Source organism: Hemitrygon akajei, unplaced genomic scaffold, assembly GCF_048418815.1.
Source record: "Hemitrygon akajei unplaced genomic scaffold, sHemAka1.3 Scf000168, whole genome shotgun sequence".
In the NCBI taxonomy this organism is placed as follows: domain Eukaryota; kingdom Metazoa; phylum Chordata; class Chondrichthyes; order Myliobatiformes; family Dasyatidae; genus Hemitrygon; species Hemitrygon akajei.
This window is the reverse complement of record NW_027332054.1, coordinates 601735-629081: the sequence shown is the minus strand read 5'-3', so window position 1 is coordinate 629081 and position 27347 is coordinate 601735. Positions and strand designations below refer to the sequence as shown.

The following is a 27347-nucleotide window of genomic DNA, read 5'->3' as shown; positions in this document are numbered from 1 at the left end:
TCTTCCAGGCACTGGGGCTTTGTAACAAACACCATGTTAGCAGCAAGATTAGACAGTAATTCATTTGAAGAGAGAATTGTTGCTTCCTGAAAGGACACGCGAGCGTCCGATACAACGGAGCAAATCCTCCCCCGTTCACAACTTTATTTGACCCGGGTCACGGAACGTCCGATCATCCCACTTTCTCACAACAGCAACCCCAACCCCCAACCCCCCCCCCCCCCCCGACTACGGCCCCGCACCCTTCCCTCCACTCACCACACACCCACAGTCCACCCATAACCTCTACCCACACACACACAGACAGATCCCCCTCACCCCAAACCCCTCCGAGCCTGGGAACCACAACTAACTGATCCCACAGCCCGGGCTCGGGCGCAAAGCTAAAACCAGGGCTGCGGGACCGGAGAGCCCGGAGCCTCCAGCCGTCCGGCAGAGCTCGTTCCCGGCACTTTTCATAGAAACATAGAAACCCTACAGCACGATACAGGCCCTTCGGCCCACAAAGTTGTGCTTCCACGGCAGCCGGCCCCCGATTTCCACCAAACCCGTGATCAGACCCTTCTTCACGGACGCCTGAACAGAATAATAGCTACGGTCGGCACTGCGCCTGCGTTTAGCAGGAGGTTCTGGGCTGCACCAGCCGTGGCCGGAGGTCCCTACAGAGGGACCAGTGGCCGGAGGTCCCTACAGAGGGACCAGTGGCCGGAGGTCCCTACAGAGGGACCAGTGGCCGGAGGCGGGAGAGACAACGGAGAGGTAAATCACAAACACGACAAAGTCTGCAGATGCTGGAAATTCAGAGCAACACAAACAAAATGCTGGCGGGACTCAGCAGGCCGGGCAGCATCTATCAGACAGAAAAATCAAACTCCCACCCCACCCCCCGCATAAAAAAGAACGTCATCCCGATCATCAACCCCCAAAACCCACCCCTCCCGCACAAAAGGGAACAATAACATCGACCCCCGATAAAAAGAAAACAACTCTACCCCGCACAACTGCTTAGGATCCGGTGTCACTACTGTGGAGGCGGCCGCATCGGGAGCAGCGGACACAATGGGCGACCCTGGAAGATTCACAGGTGAAGCGTCGCCTCACCTGGAAGGATGTTTGGACAACGGAGAGAGTTCGGCCGTCCGGCCCTTTCACTGTGACACCCCGAACTCCACATCAAATCCGTCCAAACGAATCTGGGCGAACTTTAATGACTAATAAATATAATCCTCTCAGCGATCAGCTGTCTGAGTGATTCCCTGACTCTGAGAGCCAGGGGTATCTATGGTCCACACTGTCAGGGTTTTGAATTCACCAGGAGACAAAGACTGCAGGGACGAGAGGTTTTCTGTTGACTAATAAACTGTGTGTGGACCCCGCTGGCAATTCTGGTGTTGTGACCCGAATCGAGACAAACACCACGCTGCCCACTCCACCAACAACACGGCACAGCCGGACACATAACAGGGGACTTTACATCCCACAACACTGGATTCAGTGATGAAACCCGTGATTAATGTTGTTGTCCCACTGAAAAGTCCATTAAGGTGGTTTTGAATGCCAGCGCTCTCCCACAGGTGACGTCAGACACAGCTCCCCACGCGCCTGACGTCACACATGGGCTCCCCACACCGGGATCTGCCCTCACGTGCGCGGTGTCTTACGTCACCCACGCGCTTCTGTGCTCGAGCTTTATCGGTTTAACGGCTGGGCTAATAATCACGTGACCAGCCCCTCCCCCACCGCTGTCAACAGAGGATTCAGGAGCTGCGCTATTCCCATTGGTGCGAAGCGATGTCAATCACTGGTTACAACCAGTCGCGGAGGCGGACAAGCCGAGTGGGCGTTACCCCGCTGAGTCCGTCTCCCGCTCGAGCGCCGACCAGAGCGGAGAAAACCTCAAAGTAAATGTCCGCTTTCTGATTTATTTCCATTTCCCTCCGAGGGAAGTTGGGGCGTTTGTGAAGCGTCTCCTGCGGCCGCAGTCTGATGTATCGCTGAGAGGTAGGAGGAGACCGCTCGGCCCGTCGGTTTGATGCCGGCTCCCCGGGGAGGGGGGATTTTATTGAGAGGGTAAAGATGGTGAGAGACGGGGCGGACAGGATGTTTGTCCCGGTGGGGACAGGAGGGGCTCATCTGTGGAAATGTCTGAGCCCACGGTGGTGCCGAGCAGAGGGATTCACCACATTGGGGGCAAACACCGGCTGAACCAGGGATCCCAGTTTCTGAAAAAGGGATGGACTGTCCGGGACTGAGATGAGGGGAAATGTCTCCATTCCGAGGGTGGTGAATGTCTGTAAATCCCCACCACAGAGGGCGGTGAAGACTCGGTGATCGTCCTCACATAAAAGTGAGGCCGGCAGATGTGTGGAGACCGAAGGGATCGAGGAAATGAGGATCGGGCAGAAACATGTGGCTGAGATGGGAGAACAGCCGCCACCTTACTGATGGTTAGAGGGGCTGAATGGCCTCCTCCTGTGGCTTCTCGCCTGATGTTTCAGTGTTCCTGTCCACTGAGTCCGGAGGAATGTGAACAGAAATGAGTGCTTATAAACACAGAGCTGATTTAAATGAAACGTGAACATTTCCTGTTTGGGTCTGAATTATGTTTTGGACCGGGATGGGAATTGAGCCGGTGACTCTGTGACCTGGGGGTGGAGTGAAAGGGATCGGGGAAGATATGGTGTGGAAAAATAATCATGTATCTGGGGTAAATATGGAATAATGTGGGGAATGCGGCGGATGGGTCGGGCAGTGTGTGAGGGGAGAGGAGCAGAGTCACCGGTTCAGGAGGGAGACCCTCCACCCGTCACCTGATCACGTTTCCTGTTCACGTTTTTCTGCAAATCTGCAGCATTTGCGGGTCACTGCTCTAGGTGTACATGTAGCTTCACCTTTCCCTGTTCAGACAAGTCAGTGAGATCCGGATCTGTCACGTCCTCTCATTGTGGGTGGACAATGTTTTTTTTTCTCTGCAATAGTTTCTGCATGTTTAATTCCACTGTTTTGAGGTGCTGAAGTGCAGCCGATGTTTCTGGGTGCCTGACCCATTTATGTGAGAATTTAGCCTTTTCTATTTATCTGAGCTTCTCGTAAATGTGGAAAGTTTAATTCAGCTTCACTTCAGAATTTCCAAAGCAACACCCAGTCAGTCAAATTGCTCCACACAATTAAAATAGCTTATTATATCTTTAATTTTTTTCTATTTTTGTACTAGATATGTATATTCTTATTTTAAATCACAATTGTTAAAAACTATTGTTATGAATTAGGTTCTACTGCTACCGCAGGGACAACAAATTTCATGACACATGCCGGTGCTATTAAACCTGATTCTGATATTGATATGGGAGACCCACCACCGGTCACCTGATCCCAGTTACCGCAGATCGTAATATAAGATTGAAGCATTTTCCATATATTTGCTTTCCACAGAAATGACAACAGTTCAGTTTCCTTCTGTGGTTCCAGAGCAGAAGCTCAGTCTGTCTAATATTTCCACACAATTAAAATGGGAAATTTATTTATTATCATCATGTACTGAGCTACAGTGGAAATCTTGCCTGACGTACCATCCACACAGACAGATACATTACAACAGTACATTGAGCTGATATACGACAAAACACTCACTGTAACAAAGCACTATGGCTGCAGAGAAAGTGCAGTGCAGATTGACATATGGTGAAGGGTCACGTTGAGTTACATTGTGAGGTTGAGTCCATTTTATCATTCATTTGGCTTGTAACTGCAGACAGGAAGCCATCCTTTAGCCTGGTGTTACGCGCTTTAAAGCTTTTGTATCTCTTCCCCGATGGGGGAGCGGGTTTGCAGCAAGAATGTCCAGGTAATGAGGTTCTTTGAGTACATGGCCTGCTTTTCCAAGGGAGGGGAAGTGTAGGAAGAGTCCATGGAGTGGAGGCTTGTTTCTCTGATGTTCTCTGCTCTCCAAAGTTCTCTGCAGTTCCTTGCAGTCATGGGCAGAGCAGTAGCCATACAAAGGCATGAAGTATCGACAAGGAGCTCAGAGACCTCGGCCTTCACCCTGCCTTGTGTAGCTGGATCCTGGACATCCTGTCAGATCGCCAGCAGGTGGTAAGAGTGGGCTCCATCTCCTCTGTCTCTCTGACCATCAGCACACATACCCCACAGGGTTGTCACTTTGGCCCCCTTCTTTACTCTCTGTGCACCCATGACTTGTGTTGCCACCCACAGCTCCAATCTGCTAATTAAATTTTGCTGACAGCACTACATTGATTGGTCTAATCTCAAATAATAAATTTCAATCAATCAAATGCCTTCTGACAAGGCTCAGTCCAAATAAACTTTTCACCCTTCTTCAGGAGATTAGTCAGAGGCAGAGCGATAGCAGCAAAGTTCTTACAGAACTTACGGTAATATCCATCCATTCCCAGAAACCTTCTAAGAGCCTTCTTAGCAGTCAGAATAAGAACTTGAGAAATTGCCTGGACTTTTGCCTGAACAGGAGCCAACTTCCTTTGACCTACAACATAGCCAAGACAGGTCACACTGGCATGGCCAAATTCACTCTTAGCCAAGTTAACTGTAAGGTTGTCCTAGGAAAGCCTGTCAAATAGCTTTTCTACTGCAGAGATATGCTCTTCCCAAGTGCCACTCCCTGTAACTAAGTCATCAATATAGGTTTCTGTGTGTTCTAACCCTCGAATTACAAAATCAATCATTCTCTGGGATGTTACTGGAACATTTTTCCTTCCAAAAGGCAAAACATTGTATTCATACAACCCAGATGGTGTCACAAACGCAGAAATTTCTCTACCTCTGTCCGTCAATGGAACACACCAATACCCTTTCAACAAATCAATCTTTGTAAGAAATTGGGTTTTCCAGCCTCATCGATGCAATCATCCACTCTAGGGATAGAATAGGCATCTGTTTTTGTTACTGCATTTACCTTTCTATATTCAGTGCAAAATCTAACACTACCTTCAGGTTTGGGCACAATAATGCAGGGTGACTCCAATCTCATTTTGAAGGCCAAATAATACCATTCTCCAGCAAATACTCAATTCCCTGGTCAGCCAGTTTACACTTTTCTACGTTCATGCGAAGTGGGTGTTGTTTAATCAGTTTGGCTTGACCAATACCTGCGTCATGTACTGCGACCGTGGTTTGCTTGGGGACATCGGGAAATAAATCTTTAAACTTCAGAATTAATTCCTTCAGCTGTGGATGTTGCTTTGGCTGCAGATGAGACAACTTGTTAGCAATGTTTTCTGGAACAACCGAGTTCATTAGCCTAACTGGGACCATGTTTGGCTTGTGAAAAGTCTCAGACGAGTCAATTGTTTCATTCTCAGGGTTGCCAGTTTCATTTGTTTTGACAACAACACACACAGATGGTACCTGCTTGTCAAAACAGGCTTTATCATATTTATGTGTACCACCTGTGTTAGTTCAAGTCAGTTGGGTGTTTTAATAACATAATTCACATCATTAATTTGGGAGACTATGTCATACGAATTTCACCTGAAGTGGATTCGTCAACATAAGACAAGCACGTTATCTCCCACCTGGTATTTTCTTTCGCGAGCCCTGTTATCAAACCAACACTTCATTTTGTTTTGAGAAATCTTTAAGTTTTGTCTCGCTAGACTACAGGCTTGGTGTAGTTTATTTTTGAACTTCAAAACATAGTCTAACGAGTTAACATGTACATCCCCATCAATCCACCGTTCCTTTTAACAAGGTCAAAGGTCCCTCTGTGACCAAATACAAGTTCAAATGGAGTAAAGCCCAGTGATTCCTGTACTGACTCTCTTTCTGTGGACAAAAGCAAATGTATTCCTTCATCTGGACAAAAGCAAATGTATTCCTTCATCCCAGTCTTTTCCATTTTCAACACAATATGTCTTAATCATTGTTTTGAGGGTAGAATGAAATCTTTCTAAAGCCACTTGTGATTCTGTATGGTACGCAGATGATGCAATTTGTTTTGCTCCCAGTTCAGAAACTACCTGCTGGAATAATCCAGATGTAAAATTACATCCTTGATCAGACTGGATTTCTTTAGGCAATTCGAATAAACTGAAAATTTTGGTAAGAGCCTTCGCCACAGTTTTAGCTTTAATATTTCTGAGAGGTATTGCCTCTGGGAATCTGGATGCAGTACACATAATAGTTAGCAGAAACTGATGGCCTGCTTTAGTCTTTGGCAATGGGCCAACACAATCAACTATAACGTTGGAAAAGGGTTCACCGAATGCAGGTACAGGCCACTGGGGTGAGCTCATTAGGTTTACCCACAACTTGACAAGTGCCTTTTGGAAACTCTTATTCAGGGTAAACATAACTTCATGAGTTAAAGCAAACTGATCTGCTAATCTAGCAGATTCCTGCATAGTGGCAGCATCATTTCCATCTAAATACGTCTTTATGTTATCAGGGACGCACCCTCTGAATTCTTCAATTAAAACCAACTCTTTCAAGCTGTTAAAATCATCATTTACATGTTCAGATGTGCACCAGTGGTCAATGCACACACATTTCTCATAAGCAAATTCCGTATGTCTGGTTCACAGATTTCTTCAAATTTCTAAACTTTTGCCTGTCTGCTTCTGGGACCAACTCGTAAGCTTTGAGCACAGCCTGTTTCACTATGTCATAATGTGTGGCGCGTGACCATGTGGTTAAGGTGTTTAACTAGCGATCTGAAAGTCATCAGTTCGAGCCTCAGCCGAGGCAGCGTGTGTGTCCTTGAGCAAAGCACTGAACCACACACTGCTCCTGCACATTTATAGCCCGTTGGCGATGATTGGGGCAGCATAAATAAATAAATAATAAGCTGCTTCAGCAACTGTCAAAGCACAATAGGCTTGCTAAGCCTTCCCCTTAATTACACTTTGTAAGAGAATTTTCTTTCTGCTTTTCTGCCTCTCCAGCCTGAAACTGCCTCTGCCTTTCCAGAGCCTCCCATCTTTAATTTTTCTAACTTGTACTGGAGCTCAAGCTCACGAGGTTTACTTTCAGGAAACACCTCCAGCTCCTCCACTTTAAACACACCCTCAGATACATAATGTTCAGCTATTATCCTCTGCATCTGTGCCCTCCTCATTGTCAATTTCACCTTAGCAAGTATTAACGTTTTAGCAATACTCAATCCTTCTGGTGTCCTCTAATGCCTGAGAGGTTCACATTTCCAGATATCCATCAACATCCATTGCTGCTGATTTTCCACACACAAATAAATCAAAAGGGATCTCCCCAATGAAATCGATATTAAATCAATCCTTAAATTTGTTCATATCCCAGACGCAGGACCCATTTTCTTACAAACCGTAATGCTTTAGAAACAAACCAGCAGCAACAGACTACTCCCAGTGGCCACACATTTTAATTCCATGTCCTATTCCCATTCTGATATGTCTGTCCATGGCCTCCTCTACTGTCAAAATTAATCCAAACTCAGGTTGGAGGAACAACACCTTATATACCAGCTGGGTAGCCTCCAACCTGATGGGATGAACATTGGCTTCTCTAACTTCCGTTAATGCCCCTCTTCCCCTTCGTACGCCATCACTGACATATTTAATTGTTTGCCGGTTTTCCATGTCTCCCTGGTGCTTCCCCACCACCTTTCTTTCTCCCGAGGCTTCCTTTCCCTTCTCCAGCTCTGTATCACTTTCGCCAATCACCTTTCCAGCTCTTAGCTTCATCCCACCCACTCCAGTCTTCTCCTATCATTTCACATTTCCCCCTCCCCGCATTACATTCAAATCTCTTAGTATCTTTCCTTTCAGTTAGTCCTGACGAAGGGTCTCAGCCTGAAACGTTGACAGTTCTTCTCCTTATTGATACTGCCTGGCCTGCTATGTTCCACCAGCATTTTGTGTGTGTTGTTTGAATTTCCAGCATCTGCAGATTTCCTCGTGAGTGTTATGTGTATAAATATAACTCCCAAACTATTGAGCTCGGGGGAAACAAGGCTTGGAGTCTTGAGATGGTAAAGTATGAAAGTTCTGTTCAACCACAGAATAGGTGATGAGAGAGAGATATTTGTAATCCAGGGTAATTGTTGAGAGAAGGCAATTATGTCGTATTCCACAGGTTCCATGGTGGTAAAATGAGACCAACAGTCGCTGTAGATTTTATCTGTCATCCTTCCAAATCCACATACTAATTATCACCCGAAGTGACTTGTCATAATTGGTATCATCTTAATGAATTACCACACCACAGCCAGGCAATGGTTAACACATAAGTGGTCTCCACAGGATACCCCAAATCAGATCCACTCCTATGGGTCAAATGAGGTGACAACCACACATTCGATGTACGGTGAATCGATAATTAGCCCACCCTTGTGGGCAAAGGAAAGTTCCAAACAATGACCCTTGGCCACTAGTTCCCTGGTTTCGATTCTTCCATTTTTCCTCCTTCGTCTCCGTTTGACTCTGAGTGTCTGTGTCCTCGGTTAAAACTAAACAAGCTGCACACGATGTAAACAAGCTGCAAGTCAGACTGATTCACCTTCTTAATCTCTCTCTCTTAAAATGACAATCCACAGCAAACAAAACCTAGGGATTCATAACAATGGCCACTCCCCATTGTGTGCTGACAGGTGTGCCAGTAGGTGGGATGACTGAGTGAATCCTTTCCCACATTCTCAGCAGGTGAACGGCCTCTCTCTAGTGTGAACTCGCTGGTGTCTCCGTAGGGTGAATGACTGAGTGAATCCCTTCCCACAGACTGAGCAGGTGAACGGCCTCTCCCCAGTGTGAACTCGCTGATGTACCAGTAGGGTAGATGATTGAGTGAATCCCTTCCCACAGAATGAGCAGGTGTACAGCTTCTCCCCAGTGTGAACTCGCTGATGTACCAGTAGGGTAGATGACTGAGTGAATCCTTTCCCACAGACTGAGCAGGTGAACGGCCTCTGCCCAGTGTGAACTCGCTGATGTACCAATAGGGTAGATGACTGAGTGAATCCTTTCCCACAGTCTGAGCAGGTGAATGGCTTCTCCCCAATGTGAACTCGCTGGTGTCTCTGTAGGGTGGATGAGCGAGGGAATCTCTTCCCACATTCTGAGCAGGTGAATGCTTTCTCCCCAGTGTGAACTCGCTGGTGACTCTGTAGTTGGGATAAATGAGTGAATCTCTTCCCACAGACTGAGCAGGTGAACGGCCTCTCCCCAGTGTGAACTCGCAGGTGATTCTGTAGGTGGGATGTATGAGTGAATCCCTTCCCACAGACTGAGCAGGTGAACGGCTTCTCCCCAGTGTAAACTCGCTGGTGTCTCTGTAGGTTAGCTAACCGAGTGAATCCCTTCCCACAGACTGAGCAAGTGAACGGCCTCTCCCCAGTGTGAACTCGCTGATGACTCTGTAGGTGAGATGAATGAGTGAATCTCTTCCCACAGACTGAGCAGGTGAACGGCCTCTCCCCAGTGTGAACTCGCTGATGACTCTTTAGGGCGGAAGAGTCAGCGTATCTCTTCCCACAGACTGAGCAGGTGAATGGCTTCTCCCCAGTGTGAACTCGCTGATGTCTCTGTAGGCTGGATAAATTAGTGAATCTTTTCCCACAGACTGAGCAGGTGAACGGCTTCTCCCCAGTGTGATCTCGCTGATGTCTCTGTAGGCTGGATAAATTAGTGAATCTCTTCCCACAGACTGAGGAGGTGAACGGCTTCTCCCCAGTGTGAACTCGCTGATGTACCAGTAGGGCAGATGACTGAGTGAATCCTTTCCCACAGACTGAGCAGGTGAATAGCTTCTCCCCAGTGTGAACTCGCCGGTGTCTCTGTAGGGTGGATGAGCGAGTGAATCTCTTCCCACATTCTGAGCAGGTGAATGGCCTCTCCCCAGTGTGAACTCGCTGGTGACTCTGTAGTTGGGATAAATGAGTGAATCCCTTCCCACAGACTGAGCAGGTGAATGGCTTCTCCCCAGTGTGAACCCACTCGTGAGCCATTAGGTCAGATGACTGAGTGAATCCTTTCCCAGAAATTCAGCAGATGACCAGCCTCTGCCCAGTGTGGTGTGAACTGATTGGTGTGTCCACAGGTGGGAAGACCGACTGAACCCCTTCCCACACACAGAACAGATGAATGGCCTTGGCCAATGTGAACTTGTTGATGTACCTTCAATTGTGATAACCGAGTGAATCCATTCCCACTGTCTGAGCAGGTGAAAGGCCTTTCTCCTGTGTAAATTACAGGCATGCCAGTTGGTCAAATGACCGAGTGAATCCTTCCCCACAGTCTCAGCAGGAAGGATGGTCAATTGGATCCCTTGCTCCACTTCTTAAATATCTCGACAGAGACAACAAAACTGGCGTGCCATGTTTGAGCTTCCTGGAGACAAATTCCTTCTCATTTTTAACCTGTAAAAAGATTTACAAAATCCATCAATGGGTGTAGTTCAACATTTCAGATGAGATCACTTGAGTTGTCAAGGTGTGATCTGGTATCACAATGTTACAGTGAGGTTCAACGAAAGTTGGACAGAGAAATCATCTCCTGACTGGGCAGAGTGCTGGTATCTGGAATGACCATCAAATCCCTGATGCTCTTCCTGTCTCTATAAGAATGGGGCATTTCTGCCATCTCCTGGCTCAGTTTCACTCTCTCCATTGGTATTATTCCCTGTTCCCACTGAGCTGCATGGGTTCCTCGCCCCACAGTAACTGAAACACTCTTACACAAATAGTTTTTCTTGACGTGCAGCTGGGATCTTCTTTTTATGTATTATTAACTTAAAGTGCCACAGTTTTTTTAAAAAAAATATTTAATTGTGTTTTTAAGTAATTACAAGTGTGGAAAAAAATGTATATATCCCTTCCCCCCTCCCCTCTAACTTCCCTATATCAAAAGAAGAGAAAGTTAGAAAGAAAAAAAAAGGAAGTGCCTGGTTGTTGGAAGATCTCCACATGCTCCATGGAGTTCTTAATAACTTTAGTATGTATATTTATTTCTTTCCCCAAGTAACCAATTGTTTCATCTTCAGAGCACCTATATATTTAGTCCTGTCTTTTGTAAATAAGGGCACCAAATTTTCAAAAATGTTTCATATTTATCTCTTAAATTATAAGTAATTTTCTCTAATGGAATACAGCCATAGATTTCTTTCTTCCAACAATCTATACTTAAATATGTATCCGATTTCCAAGTAACTGCAATAGCCTTTTTGGCTACTGCCAGTGCAATTTTTATGAATTCTTTCTGATATTTATTTAGTTTGAGTTTCGGTTTTATCCCTTCAATATCACCTCATAAAAGTAATATTGGATTATGAGGAAGTTGTATTCCCGTAATTTGTTCCAGTAAAATTCTTAAATTTGTCCAAAAAGGTTGAATTTTAGAACAAGACCATGTAGAATGTAAAAATGTACCAGTTTCTTGGTTACATCTGAAACACTGATCAGATAAACTTGGATTTAACTTATTTATTTTTTGTGGTGTAATATATAATTGATGTAGAAAGTTATATTGCACTAATCTTAACCGAACATTTATTGTATTTGTCATACTATCAAGACATATTCTTGACCAATTTGTTTCTTCAATTTTAATATTCAAATCACTTTCCCATTTTTGTCTTGACTTATGGACTCCTTGTTTAATTGCCTGTTTTTGAATCAAATTATACATACAAGATATAAATTTTTTAATATTTCCTTTTTGAATTAAAATTTCTATTTCATTAGATTTCGGCAATAACATTGTTTAACCTAGATTTTCTCTTATATAAGCCCTTAGTTGAAAGTAACAAAATAAAGTGTTACTTGATACTTTATATTTATTCTTTAATTGATCGAATGACATTAATATACCTCCTTCAAAACAATCTCCTATGTATCTAATCCCTTTTTGAAACCAATTATATAAAAGTTGATTGTCCATTGTAAAAGGAATGTCTATTTTGAATTAAAGATCTCTTTGCTTATACAGATTTTTTTGTCTCATCATCAACATTTATCTTATTCCATAAATTAATCAAATGTTTTAATATAGAAGATTCTTTCTTTTCCCGTATCCATTTAGATTCCCATTTATATATAAAATCTTCTGGTACGTTTTCTCCTATTTTATCTAGTTCTATTCTAATCCATGCCGGTTTATCTTTCTCAAAAAAAGATGCCATAAATCTAAGTTGATTTGCTTTATAATAATTCTTAAAATTTGGAAGTTGTAACCCTGTTAGATCAAATTTCCATGTCAATTTTTCCAACAATATTCTTGACATCTTACCTTTCCAGAGAAACCTCCTCACATATTTGTTTAACTCTTGAAAAAACTTCTGGGGTAATGGTATTGGTAATGATTGAAACAAATATTGTAGTCTTGGGAATATATTCATTTTTATAGTATTTTCTCTACCTACTAATGTTATTGGTAATGCCATCCATTTATCAAGATCTTCCTGAATTTTTTTCAAAAGTGGTGAATAATTTAATTTGTATAAGTTTTTTATATCATTATCAACTCTTATACCTAAATATTTTATACCATTTGCCGGCCATCTAAATTGAGTTATTAATCGACATTGACTATAATCTCCATTTGTAAGAGGTAAAATTTCACTTTCATCCCAATTTACTTTATAACCTGATATTTTCCCACATTCTTCTAATCTATAAGATAATTTACATAATGAATGTAATGGATCTGTTAAATAAAGTAGAACATCATCAGCAAATAAATTAATCTTGTATTCTTCCTGATTAACTCTGAAACCCTTAATATCTGGGTCCATTCTAATTAATTCAGCTAATGGCTCTATTGCCAACACAAACAAAGCAGGTGATAATGGACAACCTTGCCTAGTTGATCTTGTTAACTGAAATGGTGTCGAAATTTGACCATTTGTCACTACTTTAGCTTTGGGATTAGTATTTAAGGTTTTAATCCATTTTATAAATGATGTTCCTAATCCATATTTTTCCAATACCTTAAATAAAAAATCCCATTCCAATCTTTCAAATGCTTTTTCTGCATCTAAAGCAACTGCCACACTCGTTTCCTCCCTCTTTTGCGCTAAATGAATTATACTAATTAAACGGGTTACATTATCTGCCAATTGTCTATTTTTGATAAATCCTGTTTGATCCATATGCACTAATTTTGATAAGCATTTAGATAATCTATTAGATAAGATTTTTTTAAAAACTTTTTTTATTGTTTTCAAATTTTATAATCAGTATTTAATAAAAAAAATAGGTCTATATGATGCTGGCTTTAAAAGGTCTCTATCTTTTTTTGGCAATACTATTAAAATAGCTGTTGAAAAAGATTCTGGAAGTCTATGCGTTCTTTCCGCTTGATGTATTAACTCCATAAAGGGAGAAATTAATAAATCTTTAAACTTTTTATAAAATTCAGGTGGAAAACCATCTTCTCCTGGAGATTTATTACTTTGAAGTGATCCCAGAGCTTCTTTAACCTCCTTCACTGTAAAAGGCATACCTAATCCCTTCTGTTCTTCCGTATTTAAGTGCCACAGTTTTAACGCCATATGAAAAATTCCTGCTGAAATGACTGGTTGGTTCACACGGCTGTCAAAAGGGGTTAGAGTGAATGTTTGTATTATTTCAGGTTCTTGTCACAATCATAGAAAATTTCAACACAGAAACAGGCCCTTTGGGCCATCTAGTTTATGCTGAAATATTTAAACAGCCCACTCCCACACCTCTACCATCCAGGTACCAACACAAACCTCTTAAATGTTGAAATCGAGCTCGCATGCACCACTTGTGCTGGCTGCTCATTCCACAGCCGGATAACCGTCTGTGTGAAGAAGTTTCCCCTCATGTTCCCCTTAACATTTCACCTTTCACCCTTAACCCATGGCCTCTGGTTGTCATCCCACCCAATCTTCGTGGAAAAAGCCAGTTTGCATTAACACTATCTGTGCCTCCATATCACAATCAAATCTCCCCTCAATCTTCTGCATTCCAAGGAATAAAGTCCTGATTTGTTCAATCTTTCCTTATAACCCAAGTCCTCCAGACATGGCAACATCCTTGTGAATTTTCTCTGAAATCTCTGATCTTCTTTTACATCTTTCCAGTAGGTAGGTGACCAAAACTGCACACAATACTTCAAATTAGGCCTCACCAATGTCTTCTAGAAGTCAACATAACATCCATCTATTGTTATCAGTACTTTGGTTCATTAAAGGCAATGGGCTGAAATCATTCTTTCCATCCCTATCTACCACTTTCAGTGAATTAAGGACTTGTATGCCCAGGTCCCTTTCTTCCACAACACTCCTCCGTGCCCGACCAATCACTGTGAACGACCTCCCTTGGTAGGTCATACCAAAGTGCAACAACTCACACTGGTCTGCATTAAGTTCCATTTTCCATTTCTAAAACCATTTTCCCACCTGGTCCAGATCACACTGCAAGCCATGATAGTCTTCTCGGAGTCCGCTAAACCCCCAGTCTTGTTGTCATCCTCAAATTTGCTGATCCAGTTAACCACACTATCATCCAGATTACAGATATAGATGACAAACAACAACAGATCCAGATCTAAACATAGTCTAACAAGTTAACAGGTACATCCCCATCAATCCATTGTTCCTTTAACAAGGACAAAGGTCCCCTCACTCTACAACCAAATACAAGTTCAAATGGAGTAAATCCCAGTGATTATTGTACCAACTCTCTTACTGTGAACAAAAGCAAATGTATTCCTTCATTCCAGTCTTTTCCATTTTCAACACAATATGTCTTAATCATTGTTTTGAGGGCAGAATGAAATCTTTCCAAAGCCCCTTGTGATTCTGGATGGTATGCAAATGTTGTAATTTGTTTAGTTCCCAGTTCATAAACTACCTGTTGGAATAACCCAGATGTAAAATTACTTCCTTGATCAGACTGGATTTCATTCGGCAAACCAAATAAAGTAAAAAAAAACTTGGTAATAGCCTTCGGCAGTTTTACCTTTATTATTTCTGAGAGGTATTGCCTCTGGGAATCTGGATGCAGTACACATAATAGTTAGCAGATACTGACGGCCAGCTTTAGTCTTTGGCAAAGGGCCAGCACAATCCACTATAAATTTTGAAGAGGACTCACCAAATGCAGGTTTAGACTGCAGTGGGGCCACTGGGGTGACCTGATTAGGTTTACCCACAACTTAACAAGTGTGATAGGTTCTGCGAAAGGTCACAACATCTGTCCTCAAATTAGGCCAGTAACATTTTTTTGATAATCCTGTTTAGTTTTATTCACTCCAAAATGTCGACGTAAGGGTATACTGTGGGCCAAAGTTAAAATTTCAGTCCTATAAACTTTAGGAGCTACAACTTGGTGAACAATTGCCCATTCCTCACTCGAAGGTACAGCAGGTGGCCTCCACTTCCTCATTAGCACTCCATCCTTGAGATAATACCCTACTGGCACTTTCTTAATCTCATCATCTGAGAGAGCTGTTTCTTTTAAAGCTTCAATATCAGGGTCTTCGTTCTGTTCTGCTATAAACTCCTTCCTAGACAGGGATAAATCTTTCTCATCAGACTTACTAACTGAATCCTGTTGAAACAATGAAGGCAGAAAAGTCCCTGACTGGTCTTCATAACCTGCATCCCGATTTTGGCTATCATGGGTATCAGAATCATGCTGCACAGAACCGTCTGCATCAGCAGACTGTTTAGCCATACTTCAAGTTACTGTGCAGGAAGGATAAATGTTAAAATCCATCTGTGGGTTGTCAGTGGTTGGGTTAGTTGTCAACTGCACTGCAGGAACAACTTTACCATCTGCCAGGTCATTCCCTAACAGCAAAGTAATATCTCCCACCGGTAAACTGAAGCATAATCTGATCTTAACAGGTCCCAAAACCAATCCTGACAGTAAAGTTACCTTGTGCAATGGCACGGAAACCATGCCGCCCCCAATGCCTTTAATAAGATTTACCTCAGCAGTGTCAGTCTCATCACCAAACTTTAGAACGCTGTCTAACGTACAGACAGACAGACATACTTTATTGATCCCGAGGGAAATTGGGTTTCGTTACAGCCGCACCAACCAAGAATAGTGAAGAAATATAGCAATATAAAACCATAAATAATTAAATAATAATAAGTTAATCATGCAAGTGGAAATAAGTCCAGGACCAGCCTATTGGCTCTGGGTGACTGACACTCCGAGGGAGGAGTTGTAAAGTTTGATGGCCAGAGGTAGGAATGACTTCCTATGACGCTCAGTGTTACATCTCGGTGGAATGAGTCTCTGGCTGAATGTACTCCTGTGTCTAACCAGGACATTATGGAGTGGATGGGAGTCATTGTCCAAGATGGCATGCAACTTGGACAGCATCCTCTTTTCAGACACCACCGTCAGAGAGTCCAGTTCCACCCCCACAACATCACTGGCCTTATGAGTTTGTTGATACTGCTACCCTAGCCTGCTGCCCCAGCACACAACAGCAAATATTATAGCACTGGCCACCACAGCCTCCTAGAACGAGTGACTGAGGAGCCCCAGTAACTCGAAGAATTTTCACTGGTACCGGGGTTGACCATTCATTTACTAATACAATCCCATCTGACATAAAATGTTTGAATCCTTTCTTAACTCAGACCTTAACTGAGCCTCAACAGAATGTTCAGAACCCTGTGGGTTTATAGGTGCTTCAACATAGGCATTTGGGACTGCCTCCTTTTCCTTTTTCTTCTTCAGGACAGAACAATTAGCCATCACATAACCAGCTTTCTTACAACAGTAACAAGTAAGACCAGAATATTTCTACTTCAACTGCTTCCCTTCATCCTTACTCTTATCACTAGTCCAAACTTTAATTTCTGGTTTGCCCTGGTTATCCCTGCTACTCTTTTGGAAGCTCTTATTCGGGATAAACTTAACCTTAGGAGTTAAAGCAAACTCATCTGCTAATCTAGCAGACTCCTGCAAAGTGGCAGCATCCTTTTCATTTAAATATGTCTTTATGTCATCAGGGACGCACCTTTCGAATTCTTCAATTAAAACCAACTCTTTCTATCTGTAAAATCATCATTTATATTTTTATACATGCACCAGTGGTCAAAACACACAGACTTCTGAGAAGCAAATGCCAGATAAGTCTGATTCACAAATTTCCAAATTTTTTCCTGTGTGATTCTGGGACCAACTCGTAAGCTTTGAGCACAGCCTGTTTCACTATGTCATAATCAGCTGCTTCATCAACTATCAAAGCAGAATAGGCCATGGCCTCCTCTACTGTCAAGATGAAGCGACACTCAGGTTGGAGGAACAACACCTTATCTACCGGTAGCCTCCAACCTGATGGCGTGAACATTGACTTTTCTAACTTCCGTTAACACCACTCCTCACCTTCTCACTCCATCCGTGATATATTTAGATTTTTTGTTCCCTCTTTCTCTGCCCATCACTCTGCCTGTTCTCCATCTCCCTCTGGTGCTCCCCTCCCCCTTTCTTTCTCCCTAGGCCTCCCGTCCCATGATGCTGTCCCTTCTCCAGTTTTGTATCCCTTTTGCCAATCACCTTTCCGGCTCTCAGCTTCACCCCACCCCCTCCGGTCTTCTATCTTTCACATTTCCCCCTCCCCCTCCTACTTTCAAATCTCTTACTATCTTTGCTTTCAGTTAGTCCTGACGAAGGGACTCGGCCCGAAACGTCAACAGTGCTTCTCCTTATAGATGCTGCCTGGCCTGCTGTGTTCCACCAGCATTTTGTGTGTGTTGCCCAAACTATTCAGCTCGGGGGAATCAAGGCTTAGAGTCTTGAGATGGTAAAGTAGGCAAGTTCTGTTTATCCACAGAATAGGTGATGAGAGAGATATTTGTAATCCAGGGTAAATGTTGAGAGAAGGCAATTATGTCAAATTCCTCAGGTTCCATGGTGGCAAAATGAGAGAACAGTCGCTGTAGATTTTATCTGTCATCATTCCAAAATCTCACATACTAATTATCACACAAAGTGACTTGTCACAAGGGGTATCATCTTCAAGTGAATTACCACACCACACCCAGGCAAGGGTTAACACATCAGCAGTCTTCACAGGATACCCCAAATCAGATCCACTCCTATGGATCAAACGAGGTGACAACCACACATTCGATGTACGGTGAATCGATGATTAATCCACCCTTGTGGGCATAGGAAAGTTCCAAACAGTGATCCTTGGCCATTAGTTCCCTGGTTTTCATCCTTCCATTTTACCTCTTTCATCTCCGTCTGACTCTTGAGTGTCTGTGTCCTCGCTTAAAACTAAACAAGCTGCAAATCAGACTGAATCACCTTAATATCTCTCTCTCAGAATGACAGCCTACAGCAAACGAAACCTAGCGATTCATAACAATGGCCACTCCCCATTGTGAACTGACTGGTGTGCCAGCAGTTGGGATGACTGAGTGAATGCTATCCCACATTCTGAGCAGGTGAACGGCTTCTCCTCGGTGTGAACGCGCTGATGTCTCTGTAGGCTGGATAAATAAATGAATCCCTTCCCACAGTCTGAGCAGGTGAACGGTTTCTCCCCAGTGTGAACTCGCTGGTGACTCTGTAGGGTGGATGACTGAGTGAATCCCTTCCCACAGACTGTGCAGGTGAACGGCTTCTCCCCAGTGTGAATTTGCAGATGTCTCTGTAGGCTGGATAAATGAGTGAATCTCTTCCTACAGACTGAGCAGGTGAACGGCTTCTCCCCAGTGTGAACTCGCTGGTGACTCTGTAGGGTGGATGACTGAGTGAATCCCTTCCCACAGACTGAGCAGGTGAACGGCTTCTCCCCAGTGTGAATTTGCTGGTGTCTCTGTAGGGTGGATGAATCAGTGAATCTCTTCCCACAGACTGAACAGGTGAACGGCTTCTCCCCAGTGTGAACTCGCTGGTGTCTCTGTAGGGTGGATGACTGAGTGAATCTCTTCCCACATTCTGAGCAGGTGAACGGTTTCTCCCCAGTGTGAACTCGCTGGTGACTCTGTAGGGTGGATAACTGAGTGAATCTCTTCCCACAGACTGAGCAAGTGAATGGCTTCTCCCCAGTGTGAACTTGCTGATGTCTCTGTAGGGTGGATAACTCAGTGAATCCTTTCCCACATTCTGAGCAGGAGTATGGCCTCTCCCCAGTGTGAACTCGCTGATGACTTTGTAGGTTGGATAACTCAGTGAATCTCTTCCCACATTCTGAGCAGGTAAACGGCTTCTCCCCAGTGTGAACTCGCTGATGACTCTGTAGGTTGGATAACTCAGTGAATCCCTTCCCACATTCTGAGCAGGTGAACGGCCTCTCCCCAGTGTGAACTCGCTGATGACTCTGGAGGTGGGATAACCGAGTGAATCTCTTCTTACAGACTGAGCAGGTGAATGGCCTCTCCCCAGTGTGAACTCGCTGATGTACCAGTAGGGTGGATGACTCAGTGAATCCCTTCCCACAGACTGAACAGGTGTACGGCTTCTCCCCAGTGTGAACTCGCTGATGTTTCCATAGCGTGGAAGAGTGAGTGAATCTCTTCTCACAGACTGAGCAGGTGTACAGCTGCTCCCTGGTGTGAACTTGCTGGTGAGCCATTAGGTCAGATGACTGAGTGAATCCTTTCCCAGAAGTTCAGCAGATGGCCAACCTCTGCCCGGTGTGGTGTGAACTGACTGGTGTGTCCACAGGAGGGAAGACCAACTGAATCCTTTCTCACACACAGAACAGATGAATGGCCTTGGCCAATGTGAACTTGTTGATGTACCTTCAATTGTGATAACTGAGTGAATCCACTCCCACTGTCTGAGCAGGTGAACAGCCTTTCTCCTGTGTAAAATGACGGTTGGTCAAATGAAGAACGGTCGATTGAATCCCTTGCCCCATTTCTTAAACATCTAGGCAGAGACAACAAAACTGGCATGCCATGTTTGAGATTCCTGGAGACAAATTCCTTCTCATTTTTAACCTGTAAAAAGATTTATAAAATCCATCAATGGGTGTAGGACAACATTACAGATGAGATTACTTGAGTTGCCAAGGTTTGATCTGGTATCACACTGTTACAGTGAGGTTCTACCCAAGTTGGACAGAGAAATCATCTCCTGACTGGGCAGAGTGCTGGTATCTGGAATGACCATCAATTCCCTGATGCTCTTCCTGTCTCTAAAAGAATGGGGCATTTCTGCTGTCTCCAATTTGTGCCTTGGCTCAGTTTGACTCTCTCCATTGGTATTATTCCCTGTTCCTGCTGAGCTGCATGGGTGCCTGGCCCCATAGTAACTGAAACAGTCTCACGCAAACAATCTTTCTTGACATGCAGCTGGGATCTTCTTTTATGTATTATTAACTTAAAGTGCCACAATTTTAAAGCCATATAAAAAATTCCTGCTAAAATGAATGGTTGGTCCACACAGCTGTTAAAAGATCTTAGAGTGAATTTTTGTAATATTTCAGGTTCTTGTAGAAAAGTACAACACAGAAACAGGCCCTTTGGGCCATCTAGTTTGTGCTGAACTATTTAAATTGCCCACTCCCATATCCCTACCATCCAGGTACCTATACAAACCTCTTAAATATTGAAATTGAGCTCACATGCACCACTCATGATGGCTGTTCATTCCACACCTGGATGACCATCTGTGTGAAGAAGTTTCCCCTCATGTTCCCCTTAACATTTCACCTTTCACGCTTAACCCATGGCCACTGGTTGTAGTCCCACATCAATCAGTGGTAAAAGCCAGCTTGAATTTACACCTTCACTTTAGTTGAAAATACTCAACAGGCGCTTTCTAAATGGTCACCTATGTTGATGTCATTGACAGGTCGAATAAATGCTATAAAAATGGTTATTCTAATGAAATTTTTATATATATTTCAAGCAGTTGCCTCTTTTGTTCCAAAAACATTTTTTGATAAAATAGATTCTTTGATTTTATCTTAGGTTTGGAATAATAAAAGCTCTAGAGTGAATAAACTTTCATTACAAAAATCAAAAAAGATGGAGGACTGGCTTTACCAAACTTTAGATTTTATTATTGGGCAATTAATATTAGTTATATTACTGTTTGGATTTATGATACAGACGACCAAGATCGCCCTTCATGGTTACAGTTGGAGGAAAATTCAGTAATGGGGTTTTCGTTAGCTTCTTTATTAGGAGCTCCTCTTCCGTTTTTGTTCTCCAGAATAGGTAAACAAGCTCTTAACCCTATTCTTAAACATACTTTAAAAATTTGGTTTCAATTTCATAGATTTTTTTAATTAAATGATTCTTTACTTCCTAGTAATATTTATTCTAATTTCTTTTTTATACCATCAACTTTAGATAAGGCTTTTTTAACATGGAAAATTAAGGGAATTAAAACTTTTTTAGATTTGTTTTTACAAGACTGTTTAATGTCTTTCTCACAGTTAAAGGATAATATGATATCTCCAATATACATTTTTTCAGGTATTTACAGGTTAGGAATTTCTTACCCGATTTTTTACCGAATTATCCCTTGGCCTGCTCTTCAAATTTGGCTTATGTTATTTTTCAGTTTAAACCTTTTCAAAAATGATTAATAGCTATCATTTATAAACAGTTAATGAATGCTCGCATGTCGCCTAATGATAGGGTTCAACGTACCTGGGAAGTAGAACTTTAACATTCACTTTCAAATAATCAATGGAGTAAAATTTATTATTTAGTCAATAGTTCATCTATCTGCGCACAACATATTTTAATTCAGTTTAAGATAATACATAGGGCCCATATGTCCAAAGATAAATTGGTGCATATATTCCTGAATATAAGCCCTATTTGTGACAGATGTAACACAGAAATGGCTACTTTAACTCATATGTTTTGGTCATGTGTAAGTTTAAATAATATTTGGAGGGATGTGTTTGGAATATTATCTAAAGTTATAGATATGGATGTTCAACCTAATCCACTTACAGCAATTTTTGGGATTATTCCAGAGAAAGCAAGCAAAGTGTCTGCTTCCACCCAACATGTGATAGCTTTTTCAACTTTACTGGCTAGGAGAGCTATTTTGCTACATTGGAAAGAATCTAACCCACCTACTGTTTTCTATTGGCTCTCCCCCATTATGTCATGTCTAAACTTGGAGAAAATTAGAAGCCAGACATTTGATACATCCTTTAATTTTGAACAAGTCTGGTGACCTTTTATTCAATATATTCACATGATTTAATTTATTTTTATTTATTTATTTTTTAAATTCTCTTTGGGGAAAATCCTTATCCATGAAGGTTTGGAGATGACTGGAAGGATGTGTTTTTTTTCTCTCTCTCTGTTTTCCTTAATTTTATCCTCAATTGGACTGCCCAATCTTTCTTTTTCTTTCTTTTTTTTCTGTTTCTTTTTTTTTGTTTTTTGTTTCAGTTTAGTTAGTGGGTTTTTTCCCCTTATCAATAAAATCTCCAATTTTTTTTAATGATTATTATGAGGAGTTGTAGTTTTTTTTAACCATTGTATATATAACAGCATAATATGTTACTTATTTGATTTTGATATTATATACTTTTTGTTTTTACTATTGCTGTTTATATGTCTTTTATATTATCTAGTTGTTAAACTCGTCTTCCGATTTGTATATTCTTTATTTGGAAATCAATAAAAAAGATTGAAAAATGAATTTACACCATCTATGCCCCTCTTTCACAAGCAAATCTCCCCTCAATCTTCGACATTCCAAGGAATGAAGTCCTGAGAAGATGAACTGATCTCCAAAAGTCATTAAGTTAAAGATGAAACATTCTTTTCAACATTTTAAGCAAGATTAGAGTATTATTTTTGTTTTTACAATTTCAGAGTGGAAAAAAAAGGAAAGGAGCACCATGCAAAAGTTTGGGAACCCCAAGAGATTTGAGCTCTCAGATAACTTTTACCAAGGTCTCAGACCTTAATTAGCTTGTTAGAGCAATGGCTTGTTCACAGTCTTCATTAGGAAAAACGAGATGTTGCAAATTTCAAAGCTCTATAAATACCCTGACTCCACAAACCTCGTCCCAACAATCAGAGCCATGGGCTCCTCTAAGCAGCTGCCTAGCACTCTGAAAATTAAAATACATGATGCCCACAAAGCAGCAGAAGGCTATAAGAAGACAGCAAAGCGTTTTCAGGTAGCCCTTTCCTTAGTTCGTAACGTAATTAAGAAATGGCAGTTAACAGGAATCGTGGAGGTCAAGTTGAGGTCTGGAAGACCAAGAAATTCTTCCGAGAGAACTGCTCGTAGGATTACCAGAAAGGGAAACCAAAAGCCGTGTTTGACTGCAAAAGACCTTCAGGAATATTTAGCCGACTCTGAAGTGGTGGTGCACTGCTCTACTGCGCAGGGATACCTATGCTTGAGTGCTCGGCACGGACACCTATGACTTTCATGGAAGAAACATCAGAAGAAAACCTTTCCTGTGCCCTCGCCACAAAATTCAGCTTCAGATATTTGCAAAGGAACATCTAAACAAGCCTTATGCATTTTGGAAACAAGTCCTCTGGACTGATGAAGTTAAAAAAGAACTGTTTGGCTGCAATGAGCAAAGGTATGTTTGGAGAAAAAAGGGTGCAGAATTTCATGAAAAGAACACCTCTCCAACTGTTTAGCATGGGGGTAGATTGATCATGCTTTGGGCTTGTGTTGCAGCCAGTGGCACGGGGAACATTTCACTGGTAGAGGGAAGAATGAATTCAATTAAATACTAGCAAATTCTGGAAGCAAACATCAGATTGTCTGTAAAAAAGCTGAAAATTAAAAGAGGATGGCTTCTGCAACAGGATAATGATCCTAAACGCACTTCAAAATCGACAATGGACTACCTCAGGAAGCGCAAGCTGAACATTTTGCCATGGACCTCACAGTCCCCCGACCGAAACATCATCAAAAATCTGTGTTTAGACCTCAAAAGAGCAGTGCATGCAAGACGGCCCAAGAATCTCACAGAACTAGAAACCTTTTGCAAGGAAGAATGGGCAAAAATCCCCAAACAAGAATTGAAAGACTCTTAGCTGGCTACAGAAAGCATTTAGAAGTTGTGATACTTGCCAAAGGGGTTGCTACTAAGTACTGACCATGCAGGGTGCCCAAACTTTCACTTCAGGCCCTTTTCCTTTTTTATTATTTTGAAACTGTAAATGATGGATACAAAAGAGTAATCTTGCTTAAAATATTAAAGAGTGTGTCATCTTTAACTTTATGCCTTTTGGAAATCAGGTCATTGTTTTACTCGCTTAGCTATTCACAGGAACAGAAAGGTGCCCAAATTTTTGCATGACACTGTATGCAATTTTCTTGCTAAATGATGCTTTAAAAAGTCGGGCTTTTAAATATCACTCCCCTTCTTCCCACTTGAAAATTCTCCAGCAATTTTTGCATCACCAGTTGTAACACCAGTTTCTGTATTGGACATAAATATTTCCCCTGAACCCTCCCTCAGGTGACTGACGGTGATGAACTTGGTGATGCCAATGAATATGAAGGGAAGGGCCGTAGTCTGTCTAATTGGAGTCTGGCACATTTGTGATGTGAAAGCTACTTGTTGCCCAGGGCAAAGTTGTTTGATATCATTATGTACCCAGACAGAATAGGTCAAAACATATCCTTACGTGTAGAAAACTCCAGAACAAGCAACACACACAAAATGCTGGAGGAACTCAGCAGGCAGGGCAGCATCTACGGGAAAGAGTACTAATGCTGAGTTCCTCCGGCATTTTGTGTGAAATTCCTCCGGATTTCCAGCAGCTGCGGTTGGAGGCAGAACAAAGGTGATTTTCTCAACAGCTGATAGAAAGATTTTGTTCTCTTTTTTCCGAGTTCCTAATCCTTGCATTCAGATTCCTCGAGCTCAGCTCTGTTTGTGAGATCTATCTGCTCCCATTCCCTGATTAGCCGGAAGCTCCCCGGAGCCCGCGTACGGATCGTGGGGCTGAGAGAGAGGAAAAAGACCTGCCTGTGCCGAGTTTGCGGGCTACAGTCTCCGGTTCTCACAGCAATTGTCACTCAATTAGAGTCGAAAAAGCCCTTACCTTTCCGCTCCTCCCGACATTTTGTATACTGCGCGCATGCGTAGTTATCGGAGACGGCAGCAACCCTGCGCCTGCGCATTTGATCGGTGCTTCAAACAACAGCGAAATTTTAATCGCGCGGCTTTATGGGTACTCACGGTGCCATTAAAAAGTTCTGCAAGCTTCGGTTTCATGTCCATATCTCAGTTTTTTTTGTGTGTAGAAAACTCAGCAGCTTTCTTAACGCAAAAAGCGGCTCCCATAAACGATACACTCAATATCAACAGGCATTTCGTGTATCTAATGCCAAAGTTCACTCCCCTTACAAATGCAGATGTGAAACAAAAGAGATTCTGCAGTTGCTGGAAATACAAAGACGCACACACACACACACACACAAGGAGCTCTGCAGTTCAGGCAGCAACTAAGCAGAGGAGTACACAGTCTAGACATGCTGAAGGGGCTCGGATTTAATGCTGCCCATTTATTCCTCTCCACATTTGCTGCCTGACCTGCTGATTACCTGCAATGTTTTGTAGAAATTAACCGTTTTGTTTTTCAATTAACCAGTTTCCAAATGTTTCTCATCTTTCATTCATAGCCACATCCTGCTGATCTGGTTCCTCTTCCTCCTAATGCTCGTAACCTCCAGACCCCATCTCTTTCCAGAGCCCCAAAGCCCTGATTGGTGCTGGTAACTCTTTGGTTTCTGACTCTGCTCCACTGAAGATTCACTCGATAGTCTGCTGTCAGGCTTTAGAGGTGCATTGCAGCAACCCAGCTGTCTGAGGCACAGTCCTTTGAAATTGGTGAAAATGACACAAAATTTGAAAAGAGCAGGGAAATAGGAGTTTAACCACCTTAGTCCAGAGCCCTGGGGAAGGTCAAATACTCAGCGAGATCATCGTGTTAATTAGCCTGGGGAAAATCATGCAGGAAATTCATGCAGGTGTATATGATGATGAGAGGCATTGATCGTGTGAAAAGTCAGAGGCTTTTTTCCCCCCAGGGCTGAGATGGCTAACACGTGGGGGGCATAGTTACGTACACAACGCTGGAAGAACTCAGCAAAAGGGGGGGGGGCATAGTTAAGGTGCTTGGAAGTAGTTCAATGGAGGTGTCAGAGATATATTTTTTTATACAGATGGTGGTGGGTGTGTGGACTGCACTGCCAGCGACGGTGGTATAGACGGGTACAATTGAGTCTTTTAAGAGAATCTTAGAGAGGTACATGGAGCTTAGGAATGTAACCCCTGGGTCACCTCAGGCATCGCTCAAACTCGTTCTAGTCTAGGGGGAGCAGCCTTCGGCCCCGCCAAACTGGGTAATCAGCTGGTGTGGATGCTGTGTGATGTCCCCGCCTCGCTCAAAGAACAGACAGTACACCTTATGCGATTAAATGAGTACAATTTATAAAGATTACTATAACTAAGCGATTACTAACGATACAGTATATATGAATAAGAGAAAAAAAAGAAAAGGCGCCAAACTTATCAAAGTCCAAACCACTTCGTGCACAACCGTTGGAGCTCAATTACTGAAGTCTTCTGGTATTCGATCCCCTCCGAATTTCTCGACCCGCCTCCTGGGACCCCCACGGTGGTCGACCAGTCGCTCCACACTCCTCTGTCTCCGTCTCCTCTCATCACCGAAAACCTTGGGCCGGGGACCCCCGCTCGGGGTCCGTACCGTCGCCCAGCTTCCAGCACCCCGTCCTCTCTCTCTCACTCCATCGTGCCGACTCCCCAAAACCCCCACCAACAATCAGTTTATAGTCCCAAACAAGCTTCCAGCACTTATCATAACAAAGAACCTAGCATTCCTACTATTAATACAGGCGCCAGCATTCCTACTTGTAACAAAACAAAGACGCCATTTTGATTACATACACAGTAACAAAGAAAAAGAAAAAAACCCTGTTACAGGAAAATAGAGGGTTCTGTCGTAGGGTAATTCTAGGCATTTTCTAGAGTTGGTTGCTGTGGGCCGAAGGGCCTGTAATTTGCTGCAGATTTCTCTGATTCTAAGAAATTCAAGGGAAATCTCTTCTCCCACGGAGTGGTGACAAGTTGCAACAGGGAGAATGAGAGATAATTTTTAAAATACGGATATGGAACAGAAACCTGGGCAGAGAGCAGATAGACCGAGTGGCCTTTCTGGTGTACATTGTGAGTTTGGCAGTGACAGTAAGTACCTGCGACATGGGATTTGATACAGAATTGATTTATCTTTCACAGATCCACAATATTAAACGCCAGTGGGGCGCTGTCTTCTCCCGCATCTCCAACTCCACATTCAAGGATCGGTGGCATTCAAACGCTGGTAAAGGCAACACGTACAACACACTGGAGGAACTCAGCAGGTCGGGCAGCATCCATGAGAACGTTGTGTAGAGGGGGTTTCTTATTAGTATAAGGGGG

General features: G+C 42.8%; 1 protein-coding gene across 1 annotated transcript in view; it reads left to right on the top strand.

Annotated features, from left to right (window-relative positions):
* The window catches only part of LOC140724166 (uncharacterized), a 146133-nt gene that overhangs the window by 45763 nt on the left and 73023 nt on the right, over positions 1 to 27347 (top strand). Inside the window, 1 exon segment of the mRNA XM_073038651.1 lies at positions 526 to 759. Within this exon segment, the coding sequence (XP_072894752.1) occupies positions 526 to 759 (234 nt within the window).